Below are 20,662 nucleotides of genomic sequence, written 5' to 3' on the forward strand. Positions count from 1 at the left end.
TTGGGACAATTGTCCCCGAAAAACCCAATGCGGAAAAACCAGTTCAGCAGATGAGGGTTTTATTATTCTTTAGCAAAAACCAACATGTACAAAATTTCACCCAGCAGTATAGAACTGAGAATACTTACAGACGTTCTTGAACAAGTGTCTAACCCGAGAGAGAGGTTCCTTGACCCTCTACGTCTCCTTGGCTTGCCTAACGTCAATTTCTCTAGCCTCTAGACTGCCCTACGCAATGCCTGTGTCACTTAGACCAACAATGCCTCTCCCAGCGTCAATTTGCCTAGTGTTGTTCCTTCTGCTTCTTTGTGTCTTCGTCCCTGTTTCCCTGACTGATGTTGAACCCTCTCTGTCTCTCCTCCACTTGCAAATCTCCCTCTGAGTCGATTTTCTCTTGCCGAACTTCAACCAGTGAGAAAATTGACTTCTCTTGGGCAACTGAGTATCTGCCTGGTGTGTTTTCCAAATGACCCAATCCCTTCTTATATCTTCCTGTTGAGCAATCAACAACCTAGATTAAAACATAATCAAAGGCTCAGATTTTTTTGACTTTATCCATGGCTTTTTCTAGAAGTTTCACCCCTAATTAGATTAATACCCATTAATATTTTAATCTTCCTAAGTTTAGACTTAGGAACCCCATTAAAAATATTAATTATTTTAATAAAATCACTTATGAGTGGAATTTCCCAAACGCTTTCTGGGTTCTTTGGAATACTTGTGCCCAATCCTCCCTGCAAAATTTGAGGCTTAGAGCACATCCGATGCTACCCCCAATGAACACTCCCTCTTAGCGAGGAATGTGCTCTAGCAATACACTGCCTCTCTGCATACTGCTCTGATTCTGAAGCATCATCTCTAGATTGTTGATGTCTGACATGTTGTCCATCAACTACTACACTATCGCTGCTACTGCACTGCTGCGTTTGACACTACTAGTGTCAATGCTACATCTATACTGTTGCTCCCTCTACATCCGTGCTACTGCTGGTCCTGTTGACCAATTCTACACCTGCACTGCATCTTGCTCCTGCTACTGAAACGAATTTTCAGTCATACCCAACTGCGCTCTGAACTGAGTAAACTTAGCTCTTCCAAGAGCCTTTATGAATATATCAGCCACCTACTCTCTTGTGGGAACATACTATAGCTATACTGCCCCACGCTGAACACAGTCTCTGATAAAGTGACAACGGATATCTATATGTTTCAACCAATCATGAAATACTGGATTCTCAGAGAGTTTGATGCAACTCTGATTATCGCAGTAAACATTGGTCCCCTCCATCCTTTTCTTGAATAGGCTCACAAGCAATTTTCTAATCCATATGGATTCGCACGTAACTATGTTGGTTGCCATATATTCTGCTTCTGCTGAACTCAGTGCTACATATTTCTGCTTCCTACTGCACCAGGATATCATCCCTGATCCAACACTGAAGCAGTACTCGAAGGTACTTTTTCAGTCTATTGAATTTCCTGCCCAATCTACATCGATGAACCCATTCAAGCTGACATCCTCTCCTCTCGAGTACTTCAACCCATATCCGATTGTTCCTCGTACATACCTAAGTATGTGTCTAGCTACTGCCCAATGCACTCTTTTCGGTTCCACCATGAACTGACTAAGAGTGTTAACCGCAAAACAAATGTCTGGCCTAGTGTTGACCAGATACATAAGCGACCCAATGAGTTGTCTGTACAAGGTGGGATCTACCTCTTTATCCTCTGATGCATCTATTTTCTTGCAGTTGGTGATCATAAGAGTAGCCATGGGTCAATAATGCTGCATTCTGAATCTCTTCAGAATCTCTGTAGCATATCTTCCTTGACCAAGGAAGATCTCCTCATTCTTCTGCCAAACTTCCAACCCCAAAAAATAATGCATCAATCCCAAGTTCTTCATGTCGAATTTGGCTTCAAGATTCTTCTTGCAGTCCTGGATGAGCTTAGATGATCCAGTTAGAAATAGGGCATCTACATATAGTACCAAAATAAGTGGGTCATTCTCTACCAATAAATAGTAGAGATTTGGATCAGCATCACTCTTGACAAATCCCAACTGCTTCAAGTAACTATCAATTCGACCATACCATGCTCTAGGTGCCTGCTTGAGCCTGTACAGGGCTTTCTTTAACCTGCAAACATATGTCTTCTTCTCACGAGTTTCGAAGCCTTCGGGATGTTTTATATACACCTCTTCTTCTATCACTCGGTTCAAGAATGTTGTTTTGACGTCCATCTAGTGAATCTCCCATCCCATTTGAGCTGCTAGGGATATAATAGATCTGATAGAGGTGTAACGAGCAACTGGGGCAAAGGTCTCTTCATAGTCTATCCCTTCTTTTAGAGCATACCCCTTTGCCACAAACCTTGCCTTGTACTTCTCTATGCTGTCGTCTGTAGCATACTTGATCTTGTAGATCCATCATGAACCCACAACTGATCTATTTTCCAGTCTAGGTAATACTTCCCAGACATCACTTGTCATGATGGAGTTGTTCTCTTCCACCATGGCATCCACCCACACTTGGTGTTGAACAGCTTCCTAAAAGCTAGAGGGTTCTCCAACCTGAGCTACCAATGCTTATATCTATCTAGTTGTCTGCATTGCCTCTTCTCAGCTCTAGGAGCTCCAACAAACTCCTTTGCATCCCTTAGTGTTTGCCGCACTTCTCTTCTCGTTCTACCACTAGTGGTGGGAGGTTCAACCAATTCTTCCTCCTCACTTTGTTGTTTCTTCTGTTGAGAAGCATATGCATTTCCTCCCTCTGAGGAAATACTGGTACTAGTCACTGTACTTATCCCAGGTGTATGTTCTCCTACCTATCCTTCTTGCTACCCCTGTTGTTCTTGGACTAACGGAATATCCCGCAACTGATCTTCTGCAGGAATTTCATGAGATTTCCTGAAAGCTCTGTCTTCCATGAACTTTCCATCTTGTCTTACTACAATCTTCCTGCTGCCTGGAATGTAGATTCTATATGCCTTTAAGGTCTCATTGTATCCTACGAGGTGCTCCTTCTCTGCAGTTTGATCCAGTTTGCTACGCTTCTTGTCTGGAATGTGGCAATAGGCCACGCTTCCGAATATCCTAAAATGACTGACTTCCGGCTTCTTCCCTGTGAATACTCCTTTGGGCGTTCTCTTCCCCAATGCCTTATGAGGAGTTCTATTTTGAATATATACTGCCATGTTGCAAGCTTCTACCCATAGATACTTAGGTAGATCCTGATCATACAACATGGCCTTGGCTGCCCCAACAATAGTTCGGTTCTTCCGTTCTGCCACTCCATTCTGCTTCAGGTTATATGGAGTTGTCCACTCTCTTTTGATGCCCTCCTTTGCACAGAAATATGTGAAATCCTTGTTTGTATATTCTCCCCTGTTATTTGAATGCAATACCTTTATCTTTTTCCCTGTCATATTTTCAACAAGAGCCTTGAACTCTCAAAAATGATCAAAGACCTCACCCTTGGTCTTTAAGAAATAGATCTAGGTTTTTCTGCAGTGATCACTGATCATCGATAAAAGTGACGAAGTAGTCGCCACCACTAAGAGCCCTTGTGGACATAGGACCTCTAATCTCTGTGTATTAATCCTAATACATCCCTTGCTCTATTGTTACTTCCGTGAAAATTTGCTTTAGCGTACTTTCCTAGTACACATCCTCTGCATAAGCCATCATGTTCATTGCATAGGATTGGTACCCCTGTAACAGTCTCTCTGAGCATCCTCAATGCTCCATGGTGTAAGTGCCCCATTCCCCTGTGCCATAATTCATTTCGCTCCTTTTCACCATTATAGTTGTTTCCTATCAGTGCCATTGGCGATTTGAGCTACAACCTATACAACTTGTTGCTTCGAACCCCAATTTTCTTTTTCCTCTTCCAGCCTGGATGCTTAATGTATACTTTATTTCCGATGAAGTATACATCATATCCCTTGTCCTGTAACTGGGACACTGAAATTAGATTCATCCCTAATCCTGGCACATGCAAAACATTGGTGGCTCGGATGTCGGTCCTTGCTTCTGTCTGAAAAGCTATGGTGCCTCTCCCTACGGGAGTACACTTCATTTTGTTTCCCATAGTTATTTGGAAATCCATTTGTTCTTCTTGATAGCTCGAGAAATGTTCTCGTACTCCAGTCATATGAGTTGAAGCCCCGCTATCAATGTACCAAACATTCGCTGATGTTGAATTAGCTAAGCATGCAAATTATTCATCTAATTTGGTAGACAAATCTTGGATATTTTGAGTATCCATATTGTGCCAATTTCTGATGCTAACCTATCCCAGCAACTGCTGTAGGAAAAATTGTGTCTTCCTTGCTAAGTCTTTTGCTGCGTTGTTCCTTCTACCACTGATAAATTTTGACTAAAAAGACTTACCTCTCTATCGGCTCACTCAGAGAGAGTTTTCCCACAAAATCCAATCTCTTTGGTTTGAACTTCTCAATCCTCTAAGAGATTCAAATTTTGCCCTTGCAGGGATTTCAAATTCCCTTCCTTTCTCACCGTTGGATCTTCCGACTTTTCTCTTCTGCTTCCTTGTAGCTCTGATACCATGTGAAAATTTCTAAAATGGAAATCCTACTGCAATGATTAATATGACTTCTTCTACTTATTACTTCAGAGATAAGTTATCTACTGTATTCTTATGAAAAATATCGAAACATATTCTACTGCAGCGTTCACAATTAAAACATTGCAGAAATTAAATGTAAGAAAAATGTCGTCACATATAAAAACACCATAACACAGTGATTTTTGGACAGTTGTCCCCAGAAAAACCCAATGTGGGAAAACCAGTGCAACAGATGAGGGTTTTATTATTCTTCAGCAAAAATCAACATGTACAAAATTTCACCCAATAGTATAGAACTGAGAAATATTTACAAACGTTCCTGAACAAGCGTCTGACTCGAGAGAAAGGTTCCTTGACCCTCTGTGTCTCGTTGGTTTGCCCAACATCAATTTCTCTAGCCTCTGGACTAGCTTGCGCAATGCCTGCGTCACTTAGGCCAGCGCTACCTCTCCTAGCGTCAATCTGCATAGCACTATTCCTTCTACTTCTCTGTGTCTTCGTCCTTGTCTCCCTGACTGATGTTGAACCCTCTTTGTCTCTCCTCCACCTGCAACTCTCCCTTTGAATCGATTTTCTCTTGTCGAACTTCGACTAGTGAGAAAATCAATTTCTCTTGGGCAACTAAGTATCTGCCTGGTGTGTTTTCCAAATGACCCTCAAGTCCCTTCTTATATCTTCATGTTGAGCAATCAACGGTCTAGATTAAAACATAATCAAAGGATCAGATCGTTTTGACTTGATCCATGGCTTTTTCTAGAAGCTTCACCCATGATTAGATTAATACCCATTAATATTTTAATTTTCCTAAGTTTAGACTTAGGAACCCCATTAAAAATATTAATTATTTTAATAAAATCACTTCTGGGTGGAATTTCACAAAACGCTTTCTAGGTTCTTTGGAATACTTGTGCCCAAGCATCCCAGCAAAATTTGAGGCTTAGAGAACATCCGATGCTACCCCAAATCAACACTCATGCTTGTTGAGATATACCATGATGCACTAGAAAGGAAAGAGGAGGAAGTTGATAGGCTTACCCATGAGCTTGAGACTACCTAGGAGTCCTTGAAGAGCACTCAAATGGCCCTTCAAGAATCAGAGTTGTAGGTTGAGCAACTTTGTATGGGGTTGAGTTGTGGACATTCTTCATCCCCCATGGAAAACAATCAATTAACTATGGCAGCCATCACACAAGAGAATGTTAGAGGCACTCCTAATTTGATAGAGGAACCTTCGATGATATTTGAGCACGAGGAGCACTCAGATGAATAGGCAATTGCAGAGAGGTATGCCCCAGAGGGTTCTAATTATGCATCCATGGGATGTGGAGACAGGTATATTTCAAACAAGGGTACATCCATTTGGGATCCAGTTTCAGTTGACATGAGTGGAGTGGAGATTGGAAGTCGAGGTCGACATTGGGACCTAGGTGGGGCTTTCCAATTCCATCATATACCAGAGGTGTTGGATGATTATGGTGTTGATGGGGAGATTGACTAAGTGACCGAGGGCACATGTTCCTTCATGTTTCCATTAGGAATGTGTAGACTTAGGGAAATGTCCTGGCACATCGTTCATGAATGGGGTTGCAGGGTGGTCATCATTCCCTAGCAAAAGTTATTTGGATGGGATGGCATCAGTATGTCACCAGGAAGGGCATTATATAGAGACAATGCTCTTCCATTGATGTATTAGGCACAAGATCCATCGAGGATTAGCGCAATAGTAACATTCCCACTAGCATGTGAGGAGTTATGCCACTCAGGATTACCACGACAGTTTAGGAGATGTGACTCACATCCAAGTGGGTTCACTAGCAAAGTGGAAGATACATTGGCACATGCGGGATACCAGGCGATTTTGAGTGGTACGACAATAGGAAGTGGTATCCAGTGGTGCATAACACAACGTTATGTTGAGGAGTGTAGGGACATGTGGTTGCATGCAGTAGTGTATGATGCTTCACAATGAGATTTTGGAGCATTGCCTCCATGGAGACCTCTTGATAGGGATATTGGGTGTACCATTGTGTGTAGCTTACCCAGGATTGATGATGAGATGAATGAGCATCTCTTGATTATACCCATAGGGACTCGCACACCTATTTCTCTTCCATATTGCTTATGGGCATAGATGATTTGGTCATCATCCCTTGATGCCCTCATTACGAGCAACAGGACGTGAGAGGCTCACCTGACACAGTTGGATGAGACACACTGCATCAGGAGAGAAATTTCATAGTTGAGGCGTATGGTCAATGTGCGAGTTGGTGGGTGTAGGCTTAGGGATGGGGCAAAGGTAGCATATGTTCCTCCCCTGAGCACACACTTGGGGAGATGATCATGAGGGATTTGCATGACATACCTTCGACAGGACATTTCGAGGCATTGCATGAGCATGAGGCACAACAAATGGTAGATCTCTTTTACAGGAGGGCATGTAGGCCCTAGGCAGTATTTGGGTGCATCATCAAGAGACAGGATAACAGAGTTTGCTATGTGATATGACAAGAGTAGGGCGGTTTAGCATGCACTAGGCTGATTATCAATACATGTTGTCCATCTATTGATTGCATGCAAGGATCAATGGAGAGGCACAAATGGGTTCCAATAGCTATCGATACTATACAACAATTAATAGAGATTGGGAGTTGTGAACTTCCAATATGGCTGTGGGATCTAGGGATCTAGTTGGTTGCTAGATCACTCCACTTCTCGATGAGCAGGGATATGACAGTGAGTGATCTAGTTGCTTTTGGGTTTCACACGTGGAGGATTGTGGAGGCCTTCACCATGTGGTGATGTAGATTTTCCCTATTTTTGTTCAAGATAGAGTCTAGTTGTAGATTTTTCCTTGTTGCTTCATGGTTGTGGGTTCAGACCTCACAAATATTTTGGCATGTGGTTCCAGGCGAGGAGAATTGAATATGAGCATGATGGGCAGTTATTTATGACCAAAGAGGCACAACAACAGCATGGCAGTCCCTTTTTTAGATTAGCATGGGACCTCGACATCATAGGGCTTGGCAGATCAACTACCATTAGGGATGAGCTGGTTTTTACAAGGGGATATCACTCATATCTTCCATTGGACCTTAGTTTTGCGAAGAGTGTTTCACTTCTCAATGATTCGTTGATATTTTGGAGTGCCTCACTAGTATGGCAATGTGATCAACAGGAGGAAGTCGTGGTTAGTTCATGTGGAGGAGGACCCTTCTCAGTAGGAGTTGGATTGTACCTTCAAGAGTTCACTCTTGAGGTACATGAGATTGGTTTTTCGATAGAGAAACTTCTCAAGGAGATGATCGGGATTTTGCATTTTCGAGATGCTCTACTTATTGGCAATATGCAGAGGGCCTCTAGTGTCTATGCCTTGTTGGGGAGTGAGTGGAGTGAGGAATGCTTCACGATGATTAGGATGGTTTGGGACCCCGGTATCATGAGATCCATTCGTGTTGGGGTAGTATAGTGGTCTAGAGTGGTGCAGTGGCACATTTGGGACCCTGGTATTAGTTTGGATCAGCTTGTGGAGCGGCAGCATGTGATGACATTGCTTGAGGACAAGCAATTTTGGGGAGGGGAGACTGTAATGTCCCCAATTTTTGGATTTCCTTGTGGTGAGATTAGGAAGGATTTCCAGAGCTTATGTCAGCCAAGTCAAAGGAGTAGGATTACATTATTGGTGGGCTTGGAGGGATTTGGGGAGTTTTATGGGGGTCGACTAAGATCACTTGTCATTTTTCATCATCAGGATCAGTTCCACACAATTCAATCTTGGTTCCGTTGCATTTTGACGATTTTTGTAAAACAAAGTTATTAACAGGCATATTTTAATTAATTACGCTTAAGGTGTTGTTTTGGGATGACTACTTAGAATCTAGAGAAACACCTTAATGTAATAGCTCGTTGGAATTAGGATGAGAATATCTACAAGACAAAATGATGAAAGGGGCTCTGGGAGGCCGGTGTGATCATGGTGGCAGTTTAAGCATTTTATGGAAATAAAAGTGATGTTCAATAGTAATAAAAAGTCACTTATTAATTAAAATGAGAAAAAGTGTTTTTATCTAAAGGGTAAATAAAAGGGGGCAAAAGTCACTTGGAAAATAGAAGGAAAATGCACCAAGTGGGTTATTAATAAAATAATAAAAGGAGATTTCTAGAAGATTGGAGAAGATTCGGCAAAATCTTATAAAAGGGGAGAGAAGGCCATTTCTCATTCATTCTGGTTTATGATTATGTTTTGTTGATTGATTGGGAGCTTAGGCGAGTTTCTCTCGAGAGTTTCAAGTGAGACTACACTAGTTTTGGTGGACATCATTGCCACCCTAGCTGGTACTCACCAATTTCAATGGACAGCATTGCCACCCTAGTTGGCATTGTGGTAAAATCACATAGGTTTTGGATTTGCGCTTCAATCACAGGTTATTTGGGAGACATTTCTTCAGTGGGACAAAATGGTTATTATTGCCCGAGTTGGAGATTGGATCGTTGTTGAAGATGGTTGCTGGTGCTTAAGGCTATTGGTTGAGGTCGAGTTGATTGGAGGGCCGAACTCATATTCTATAGAGGCTGAATTTATCTACTGGGGCTGAGTTTATTTGTTGGGACGAGTTTATTAGCTGCAAACTAGTTTATTTGCCGTGGCCGAATTTATCTGTTGGGGTCGAGTTTATTTGTTGGGCCAAGTTTATTTGATGGAGCCCAGTTTATTTGTTGGGGCCGAATTTATCTACTCGGGCTGATTTTATTTGTTGGGATGAGTTTATTCGCTGGAGCCCAATTTATTTGTTGGGGTCGAATTTATTTGCTAGGGCTGAGAATATTTGCCAGAGATCTTTACTTGTTGGGGTCGAGATTATTTGTCAGAGATCTTTATTTGTTGGGATCAAGATTATTTGCCGGAGATCTTTATTTGTTGGGACCGAGATTATTTGTCGGAGATCTTTATTTGTTGGGCCGAGATTATTTTCCAAAGTTGAGCTTATTTGTTGAGGCTGAATTCATCATTTTAAGAGGGTCAGGTTGCTGACTATAGGGGTGTTGTATTATTTGAGTTATTTGTTGGTGTCGTATTACAAGTTCTTAGATTAATATTCTCCATGTAAATCTCTTGATCAAATTAATAAAAGTTTGGCTGTGCCTTAAAATATTTCTGTTGTAAGTGTTTATTTGTTTTGCATACAAAGTGTTCATAGAAAAAACTTGCACACAAAGTGTTTGTCAAAATTCCTAAAAGAGAAAATTTATTATTTAATATTTTTGCAAGTTGTGCTAGCATATTCCAGATACAGGATATTACACCTTTCCATGGGTGATCTAGATTGCCTTACAAATGTTGCCTCATTGAGCCTTTACCAACACCACTAAAGTGGTCAATTTTTTCAAAACATGTGGCATATTTTTGTTGCCTGGGAATGTCTTTGGACATCGTAACCAACTTAGAATGATAAGAGAGTTGAAGATCAAGTTGATTAATTATGGTAAGTTCGACATTTAAGTTAAGAATTTTTTTATGTAAGTTCGGGGGTTCTAGAGACAATTATCAAGTGTATTTATTCCCAAAACATTCCAAAATGAAATCTAATGTTTGTTGTTATAAAACTTGCTTAAAGATGCATGGAAATGTAACATGAACAAGTAAATAACAACATTGAACTTCAGCCCTTAAACTTTGGTATTGATCTGGCCAGTTGAATACCAAACCAGTTCCCCAAGCCAGTTTGATGGCTGAGTCAGTGCACTGGAGGGACAACTCAGTCAACTTGGCCATGTCCAAGTCTAAGTTGGTCAAGTTTTAGAACACTGAGATAAAGGAGAATGCCAACTTTTTAAGAGTTTAATTTAGTTGCTATGACTAGTGTTCCATGGGGACTCCCCCCCCTCCCTTCCCATAGGGGTCTAGTTTTCTAGCTCCCCCGCACTCTGGGGACTTGGGGACGAGAAGGGGTCGTTTCCGCATGCTCCCAAAAAACAGGGTACGCAGGGGGATGTGCCAGGGGGTTGTTTCCTTGTGCTGAGGGGTCGTTTCCGAAAAGGGGGTCATGAGGGGTCGACCGGGGGGGGGGGGGGGGGGGGTCGAGGGGCCCGATTTTTTTAAATAAACTTTTGTTTATAATTAAAATTTAACATTAGTTTTAATACTTTAGGGTTTCAATTCGTTTTTTATCAATTTAATTCATTATTCGCCCTAGCCCCTCACTCCATTTGCAAGACGTTCCTAGTTCCTCTACAGCAAAGAGGAATTGGTCCACATATAGCTTCATCCACTCTATCAAGAGGAACAAGCTTACCTCTAAAAGAGCGGAGAAGTTAGTTGTTGTGCACAGTGCCCTACGTCTTGAGCATAGGAAGACACCTGAGTATTTGAAGGGACCAGCAACACGATGGGATGTTGATCCAGAGGATGATGCACAGTAGATATGGAGGAGAGACTTGATGAGAGACAGATGGGGTTGGTTGGTGTGCCACTTAGCATGTTTGAGAATGCTAGTGATTCAGATTCAGATGGTGATATGGTTGATCCTGATTTATTCATGCAGCAGCTGGATGCAGAGACTAGCAGGGCATTACCTTGAGGCTTGAGCAAAATTATGCTCGTTTATCTTTTGATATGTTGATGTTCTTATGTTATTCTGACTCTATAAAATTTTGACTCTTGATGTATCAGACTTGACTTTAGTCTTTTATAATTCTATAAAATTTTGACTCTTGATGTATGATGTATCAGACTTGACTTTTATAATTTTATGTCAATATTCACTGTTCAGTATTCAATGTTCATAGTAGGAAGTGGAACATCAATATGGTTTAAACTTTAATCATAATGTATGATGTATGATTATAAATTAGAATTTTAAATTTATATGATATTAGATAATAATATTCATATCAATGATCATGCTTTGCAGCTTTTCAATTCAAACCCAATTGTCATAGTGGACTCAATTTATAAATTATATTTGATATTTATAAGTTTTTAAGACCCTCACGTCCCCCCACGTTTCCTAAAAAATGGTGGGGAGCTTTTGCATAGGCCGCTCCTGCGTATCCTCGCTCCCTTGCCCCCTCGTCCCGGAACCTTGGTGGAACATTGGTTATGACTCATTTCTCCTTTTTTCCTTATTATTCTGTTCCTACCTCCTCTCCAAAAGTGCACACTGGTGGGTTCATGTGCTGGGAACTGGTTCAGGCTGGAACTGGCTTACTGTATCAGCCTATGTGCCAGTTCGGGATTCTCCAAATGTGAATCAGTCAAGTCTGCCTGTTCTGATAACATTGCTTCCATTGTGTGTTTTGAACGACCAATAATTTATTTATGGAGAACGAGAAGTTGCTTTTTTATTCTTTTATAATCATTCCATTGCTGGTGAGCATGACAGAACAACAAAACCAGCAGAACAGCTTACCAATCTGGTAATTTATAATGTTTAGTGACAAAAAGGAGAGGTATTTATGTGGTAAAAACTGTTCCAAGACACAAAGCATATCTGACTTAGTAATGCATATTTTTTAGGAAGGACAATACAAAGATTGTTCATGTATATGTTGACATAGAGCCTTGAGTGTTTAACGTTGTATAAATAAAAAATGATACCCTCAATTCTTTCCTCAAATACAATATTCTTTTTTATTCTTTACCTTCCGTTGCAAGGTTCCTCTAGCTGCATTGGAGACAGAAAAGAATTTTCATATTAGCAAATGGAATTAAAATGGTTATTAGTACATATCTAAACATTGTATTCTTCCCTTTGCCATTAACATTCATGGGATGTTTATTCCACATATATACACAGTGCAAAAAGAACATTTTAATAGGAGAATGGATCAAAATATGTACTTAGAGGTTCACATTTTGGAACAGAGCAACATACACAGTTCCACTTACATTCTGTACAATTGTGCTATGCTCCATACGCAGTAGACCTCCTTCATGGCACTACTCTATTAATGCATACTTCTGGTCCATTCTTGTACATGGTTGCCTAAGTATTATCAAATTGATCATCCATTTACAATTGACATGAAATGCAAAAGAATATAATTCAAAAAGATACCGTTAGTCGTCAATGTTCAAGAGAAAATCAGCAAAAATCTGCCATTAGACTCTAAAACACCTGACTAACGAAATGTTTGTACTCTTTTGTTTTCTTTTAACCTTTTACGATCATTGCATCTGGATTATGTCCTACTAGCAAGAAGGGAAGCATCAAATTATAACCACTGTTTGATACCACAGATGTTATCTGCTCTTCGAAGTTCCCCCAACTCAACATGTATGAACAGATTAAAAGAATGTATCGACCCCAACCTGATGGATTTATATCCACATGATTGCGTTTATAAGGTCAGTAATTATGCTTTGCTTTTCTTGTCCATTTTTGTAGTTTCTTCTATACTTTGAAGAAACGATCTTGTTCTGCAGAAGTTGGAACTTTATGATGATTTAATGGTTGAATACTATTTAAACTCATACTTTATTGCAAATGAAGATGGCCATATTGGCAAGGCAGTGTGTAGAAGAAGACCCCATCTTGCGTCCGGACATGAAGCAAGTTGTTGTCACTCTCTCTCAAATCCTGTTGTCTTCAATGGAATGGGAATCTGCATTAGCTGGTAGCAGTCAAGTTTTCAGTGGACTTGTACAGGGAAGATGATTCAGCACATCTGCAAATTTATTTATAGTAGTTGTTACTGAGTTCCCAAGTGTAATTAAAAGTTCGTGTTTCAGAAGTGAAGGCTGAACAGATCATATGATGCCTGGTACTAGAAATTTGGCAGAGTGGAAATTGTGCTCTATTTGTATCCATCTATCATCACTCATAAGCACGGAAAGTGAATGCTGCTTATATTTTTTTTTTTATAATAAGCTTATGCTGTAGAGATGAAATTCTTGAATTACTATTTGACTTTAAAAGTTGCAAATTTTGTCAAGCAGTAAAGAGCAACTAGAATTGTGGTTATTGTGCAATATTAAAATCATGGATATTTTACATGGAACCTAGTGGAGTAAATTCTACCACCTACATGTATTGCATATATGGTGCGAGCAACTTCTCCAATAACCTAGGCCTGACTCTGTCCATCTCATATGCACTAAGTACATGCTGCATAATTTGCTCTGGAACTTACTTGCAAAATGATGACTTACAAGATCTTTTGAATCTATTTCCACTTTATGGGCTGCTTTATTGGAGGGTTGGGAATAGGAAGTCCTGTGTGCAGTCATTAAAGGAAACAGATTGCAAAAAAGAAATTTTCAAAATCTCAGTAACTTGTTTTTGGGATAAAACTTAACTTCATGAAAAATATTCCAGGTGCGAAGAATTTCAATGGGTTGTGTAATGGAAATCTGTTTTTCTGTTTTTATTTTTTAATGAAATATTATTTTCTATTTTTCTATTAATAGAAAAGCCTGCAATAGCCTGCAATAGAAAGGCCTTTGGGAAATCAATCCGAATGGGATCGAATGATCATTCAGGGAAGATGCCCCTATCCAGTGTTGCCAAACCGTGGAGCGAAGCAGGAATGCTTGGAGTGCCGTTTCTCAAAAGCTCCCGGGAGTGTTTTATATATATATATATATATAATATTGTTAATTTCTCTCCTCAAAAGATGACAATATACATATTGTTAGATGAATTATTGGAAGGAATTGAGAGGGAAAAAAATCGGTGAAGACATAGGAGAAAAAATATTTAAGATATGATAATGTAAAAAGTTTTTTGTTTTTTATTTTAAAATCAAAATCAAAATCAAAAAGAAGAATTAGAAAATAATAGTTTATTTAAAAATGTTTTAAATAAAAAATTGAAATTTAAGATATAAAAAATTTGAAAATGTTTTAAATAAAAAATTTAAATTGTATTTATAATTAAAATTAAAGTGTAAAATTAAAATAAGAATGTAGAATTAAACTATTTATTTATTTATTTATTAGTAGTATCAGTATTTAAAATAATAATAAACAAAATGTTAAAAGATAATAAATACAAAGTTAAAACTGAATCAAAAAATGATAGTAATTAAAGTAAGGGTATTTTTTAAGGATTTCAATATTTGTTTATGTATAGTATTATAGACTAATATTTTGGTTTGAAAATTCATACATATAGAATCTAAGCTAATATTCAATAAAAAAACATATAATTTACTATTAAAATTGGTATATTTTTGGCAAATATGATCCATTTAATCATATATATGTACATAATATGTGAATTTTTAACCAAATGGGCGAATTTATTTTTTCATAAAATGTCCAAAAAATAGTCAATTAGCGAAATTTTGCTCCTAAAATTTTCCTTGATTGAAATTAAAGAGAAAGCTAACTAAGTAGGGACAAAGGGAAACAAACAAAAAGGCGACAAACCAAAGAGAAGAATTATTGGGATAGGTGATGGATAACAGGATTCCAAGGTTGACTTAGGCTGTAACCATCTTCCCTATTGAAATTGTTAGGGTGCTTTTCGATTTTGAGAGCTTCACGAATGATTCGAGGATTATGATATGGAACATAAGCTAAGATCTTAGCTTGACTGAAATAGATAAGATGTTGAGATTTGAATGAGTGCTCAACAATCACTGGCTTAGGGTTGCGATTATGGGCGATATCTGTGATGTGCTCTTTGAGGTGGGTCTGAAAGGATCAACCAATTCGACCCTTGTAGGATTTACCACATGAATAGGGAACCTAGTAAACACCAAAAGATTAAAAGGGGTATGATTTATCCTTGGCTGATTGGAATAAGTGTTTAAGGGTTTTGTAGGGTTTAAAGACAATTTTTTTATTTGCCTTAGATAAAATCTTAGCAATTTGATATGTATTCCCTTTAATATAAGTAAGAGTAACGATCGCATTAGGGGAAGATGGTTCCAAGTCTTTAGGTTTAAGGCTTTTGGCATTACAAAAATCATTATTTGTTTGAGATGTGGTGTATCCATTGGCTTTCAAGGCATGTGTTAGGTGGGGCTTTTCTTTATTAAGGGACCGAGGATCAGAAATTTTAAGGGCTCTAGAAATAAGGGTCCTAAGGACACCAGATTTATGGTAAGGGTGATGATGAGAAAGGGCATGAAGATATCAATCAATATGGGTCTTCTTCCTATAAACCTGGTGACTTAGGGAGCCAACGGGAAGACGAGTTATGAGGACACCAAGAAAGGGAAGGGATTTATTTGATTCTATTTCCATGTTGAATTGAATATGTGAAGAAATGTTATTAAGATGAGTATGGAATTCATGAAATAAATGAAGGTCATGAGGCTAAATGACAAAAGTGTCATCTACAAAGCAAAACCAACACTTTGACTTTAGATGCCAAAAGTTTAAGGCCAAGGTTTTGAAGTGTTCCACAAAGACATTGGCCACGGCCGAGGATAAGGAGGATCTCATGGGAGTGTCTTCAGTTTGTTCATAAATAGTTCCTTTGAATGAAAAGAAAGTGGAAGAGTCACATAATTTTATAAGGTTTAGGGTTTCAAAATCTACAAACTTATGCAAAATTGAGATGGCCTCAAGAACAAGGATCTTATTGAACAGGGACACTACATCAAAAGTAACCATCATGTCATTCTCATCCATATGAATCTTCTTTGTTTTAAGAATGAAATAAGAGGAAACTACAATGAAACAGGGGCAAGATCCAATAAAAGAATGGAGCTTTTTAGCTAGGAAGTGACCAAGGGCATGGGTAGGGACCCTTAGGGCACTGGCACTGACAATGGGTCTAAGGGGAACACCGGATTTGTTAATCTTAGGTTGGTCATAAATTTTGGGGATTTGGGGGATGGGGAATGAGATGTTGTTAAATGGAGGGTTCAAGGGAGGATGATTGATTCCTTCCTCCCCTTCCTTTGATTTTGTTTCCTTTTTTCAAGAAAATTTACTCATTTTCAATATTTTTTAATAATTAATTCATTTTTTCATGACGACTAATTTCCTCCTCGTTCTATTTATTCTCCTTGCGACACTTGTTCACATCATCTCAAAGCTTTTATGTCCTTGATGATGAGTTGAGTGTCCACCTAGAATTTTAGACAAAATAAATTCACAAACACATTTCTTGTCCAAAAATTTATCTTACAATGTGAATAACTGTGAAAATCTAGATAAGGTTAACATATATATATAACAACATTGATATGCAAACTTATAGCCCAAAGTGGATGAATAACAACCAATCATTGCATGACACACATATTCAAGCTCATGAGTGGTGTAGGCCTTTGTGATGTTGGATTCTTCGAACATCATTGATATCATCTTTGGCCATTGTTCACACTTCAGCGCTATGCACGTCTCAACTTTGTGGGCACACCTCATCATTTATAGGCACACTCTAAAGCTTGTGTGCACACTTAAATGTCACACGCATACACCTTGGTACCTACACACACTTCAATCCTCGTTCAATCTCAAACTCATACACACAACATCAATATGAAAGCTCCATTGATGCCCCCAAAACAAACAAGGAAAAAAAAACCTTATCAACAATTATAGAACATGCTTTATTATTCGTTCACAGTAGGGCATCACACTTGGGTGGTTCATTATGTACATGGGTCACCTAGGTGGATTTTAGCACTTGCCGATTGTGCAAGTGAGGAACATTGTTGCCTGACTTCTATATTTTTTGCAAGTGTGATTGTTGTGCAAGAACTTTTCAACTACATGATTATTGGTCATTAGGAGTTGGTCATTACTTGGCTAGAGCTTGTTTCCTCTACATCAATAGGTGTCTCATTGATACTTTGTGCCTTGAATTTTCAAGTGTTAATTGTCATTATTGACTTACTCGCTCTTTAATCATTGATTGTTGTCATGTGACATCTCCACTCAAATGTTGTTCTTCATTATGCATTAGTCCCTACTAGGCAAGAGGTTGTAGGAGGCCTATCATTCATTTGGTGTTGCACATCTTCCCAATGGAAAAGGGAGTTAAGCTTTGTTCCTATTATGGGAAAATCATTGGTGCTCATCATAGTTTGAAAAACCAAATTCGGGTTTTGAACTAGCCCATTTATCTAATTGGATTTCAAACTAGAACCATATTGAACTAGATTTGAAAAAAATACATAACATAATTAATTTTCAATGAAATTTTTATTTTCTTAAGATTTCAAACCATGATTCCAAACCCTTAGAGACAAAATATGCAAAGTTTGTTCATCTATATCCCATATAAGGGTGAATATATCAAAATAGCATCGAGTGCCATAAATATCAAGAACAAAATACATAATCAATGAGGCTCTTAATGACCTCTACAATCCAAAAACAATGTTACAAGCTATTGGATCATTGGCTTATTACAAATCATTGATCAACATGATCACTCATCAAGCTCATCACTAATTCACCACTACTAAAAATGGGATTATCAACAAGAGCTACATAAACATCATCTGATTCAAAATCTTCAAACTCTGATTCCTCGACCTTCTAATATGGTAGAAATTGAAAAAGCTTAACATGTCTAAAAAAACAATTTAGTTTGAATGAAGGATTTTTCTCCTCAGTGTTGTAATATGGTAGAAAAAGCTTAACATGTTGAACCAATTATTTTGGTTTAAGTGGGGTACATATTTGTTAAGGCAATGACAAAGGAGTTTGAGAATTAATACCACTAACATTAGAGGAGTTCAACAATTAATAACACCAACATAAAGGTACATAAAAGGCTACATTCTCTTGATTAAATGTCAATCACATGCCATTATACATGATAGAATTCAATGAAAATGTTGCAATCTTATTAAGTAGAAAATCCTGAAAATTAACAAGTCTACTAAATTTTCAATGGGATATGAATTTCTACTTTCTCGATATAAAGTCTGATAAGGTTGGAACCACTCTCAAACATCATGAAACAATTAATGATAATGTTAAATATTTGAGTAATAAAATGGTTGTTTCAGATCTAACTCTATGATGGCCAAAAAATTGTGAAATCACCAATGCACAAACAAATGATGTCCTTTGGGGTGTGGTATGGGTTGTATGGTCTTGGGGAGAGAATAGGTGAAATTAAGTCTTGCTCTTATAACATTCGAAGCTATGAAGACAAAATTCAGAAGGAAGCTTGGTTGCATTGGATGAGGATTTAAGAATTTAAGATTACCATTGATTTCTATCATTCCTAAGGTTGAGTTGGATTTTTTGTTTAGGTTTAGGGTTTAAAAGGGGGAGGGTTGGTTTTATAGCCAAGGGGGACTAATTTGGGAGGGAAGAAACCCCTGGTTTCCTACAAAACCACCTAAACAACCACCACCAGGGGGCTTGGACTCCCCTCATGCATATGAGATTAGTTCGGGCCTAACTAGTTGGTTTTGTCCTTAATTAATCGCTCAAATCTCACATGTGTAAGGGGAGTCCTGGACCCCTAGTGATGGATTTTTAGGAGTTTTTGGAGGAAGGGTTGCTCCCTCCCAAAATAGAAAACTGGTACAAATCAGCCCTAAAATCAGGGTTTTCTACTAGTTCATTACCCATGCCTATCTAATCGATTGGTTTGATCGGTTACCAGTTTGAATGAGCTGATTTTTAAATAATGTTATTTATCCAACGTAACCAGGCTTCCCTCCAAATTTTCTTCTTCATAGCATTGGATGCTAAGAGAGTAGGACTCCCTTTCTCCTATGCTCTCCCTATGATCATACAATTTGTACCACAACCTAAAGGACACGATTCGCTTGTGCATTGGTGATTTCACAATGTTTTGGCCATCATAGAGTCTTAGATCTTAAACAATTGTTCTATTTAGATAGTCAATGCACTAGGACTATGGGATTACAAAATTAATGTTTAGGGCCTAATTCAAAACTGTATTACTCAAATGATGCTTACATTGAGATGAGAATGGAAGAGGTGAGAAGTGTAAGGAGGAGAATGCTACTTGCTAGAATAAAACCATGATGGATGAAGTAGTTATTCAGTTTTTAATTACCTTTGCCTCTATTTCACCCTCTTTAGCTATTGAAAATAAACTCTTAAATGAAAAACCTCTTACATGAAAAATAGAAACCTTTTTTTTATGTCACCAAGAAAAAATGCACCGAGTATTCAATTAGGAAGTTATCTTTTGGGAAACCAATGATAAACATTTCATTTTCTTGTGACTTACTAATCAAACTCTTTGAATTAGAGCTTACTTTATGCTTTGGTGCCACCAATCTCTCTTAATACCATGAAATTATGACCACATATATTTGTTTTAACTTAAAACAATTATGTTTCCCATGTGTCATTTCTAACCTAAAACAATTATGTTGCATGGATATTCCTTGCATGGTGTATTATCTTTGTAGGATCACCTGCTTCTTCGAATTTCCAACCTTTATTGGCATTTATATTTGAAATTATGTGAAAAGGGGGCCAATTTCAATAAGGGAATCAAACCAAGGCATAGTTTGAACAAGGTCAGAAGGGCCCTGATTGAGGAATCAGGCCACGACACAATTTGAGCAAGGTGAGAAGGGCGCATAGTTCAAACAAGGTGAGAAGGGGTTCGATTAAGGAATCAAGATCATTTGGAAAAACAATCCATGGCACAATGCAAACAGGTGAGAAGGGACATGATTAAATAGTTATGATCGATTAGGAATTTGGGCCATGGCGTAGTTGAAATAGGTGAGAAGGGGCTTCATGAAGGGATCAGGACCAATTGAGAGACTAGTCCAAGGCATAATTCAAATAAGTGGAGGAGGTCCTGCTTTGATTTTTCATTTGGGAGGAAGTGGATTTTGAATGAGGAAGAGGAAGGAAAAGGTTTTAAACATTCATGAAAGGTTCCAAAAGAATAAAAGGGTAAGGGAATTTGGCTAAGTGTCAAAAAGACTTTGAGTATGTGAAAATCATGAAGAACAGAGTTGGTTTTTGTTATGAATAAAAATATTCATAAAACATCAATTAAATAATAAATATTAAAATAGAAAATATCAATAATAATAAATTATTAAATTAGTTAATGTCTCATTAGTTGTGAAGAGATATGGGTAAAAAATTATGTCATTCTATCGTCCTGGCTAGTCAATGTGTATATAAGCACACCGCCATGAATATTTGTAAACAC

The 20,662-nt window shown here is 38.3% G+C and overlaps 1 protein-coding gene across 1 annotated transcript in view; it reads left to right on the forward strand.

Annotated features, from left to right (window-relative positions):
- The window catches only part of LOC149225270 (lysM domain receptor-like kinase 3), a 281,606-nt gene extending 267,994 nt beyond the window's left edge, over window positions 1-13,612 (forward strand). Inside the window, exons 10-11 of the mRNA XM_089377037.1 lie at window positions 12,826-12,933; window positions 13,079-13,612. Coding sequence (XP_089233163.1) covers window positions 12,826-12,933; window positions 13,079-13,243 — 273 coding nt within the window. The 3' untranslated portion in view covers window positions 13,244-13,612. The remainder of the gene's footprint in view (window positions 1-12,825; window positions 12,934-13,078) is intronic.
- Window positions 13,613-20,662: the final 7,050 nt, after the last annotated feature.

This window comes from Pinus tabuliformis, chromosome J, assembly GCF_031772625.1.
Source record: "Pinus tabuliformis cultivar Carrire ecotype Pingquan chromosome J, CPIR1, whole genome shotgun sequence".
Classification (NCBI taxonomy): Eukaryota; Viridiplantae; Streptophyta; class Pinopsida; order Pinales; family Pinaceae; genus Pinus; species Pinus tabuliformis.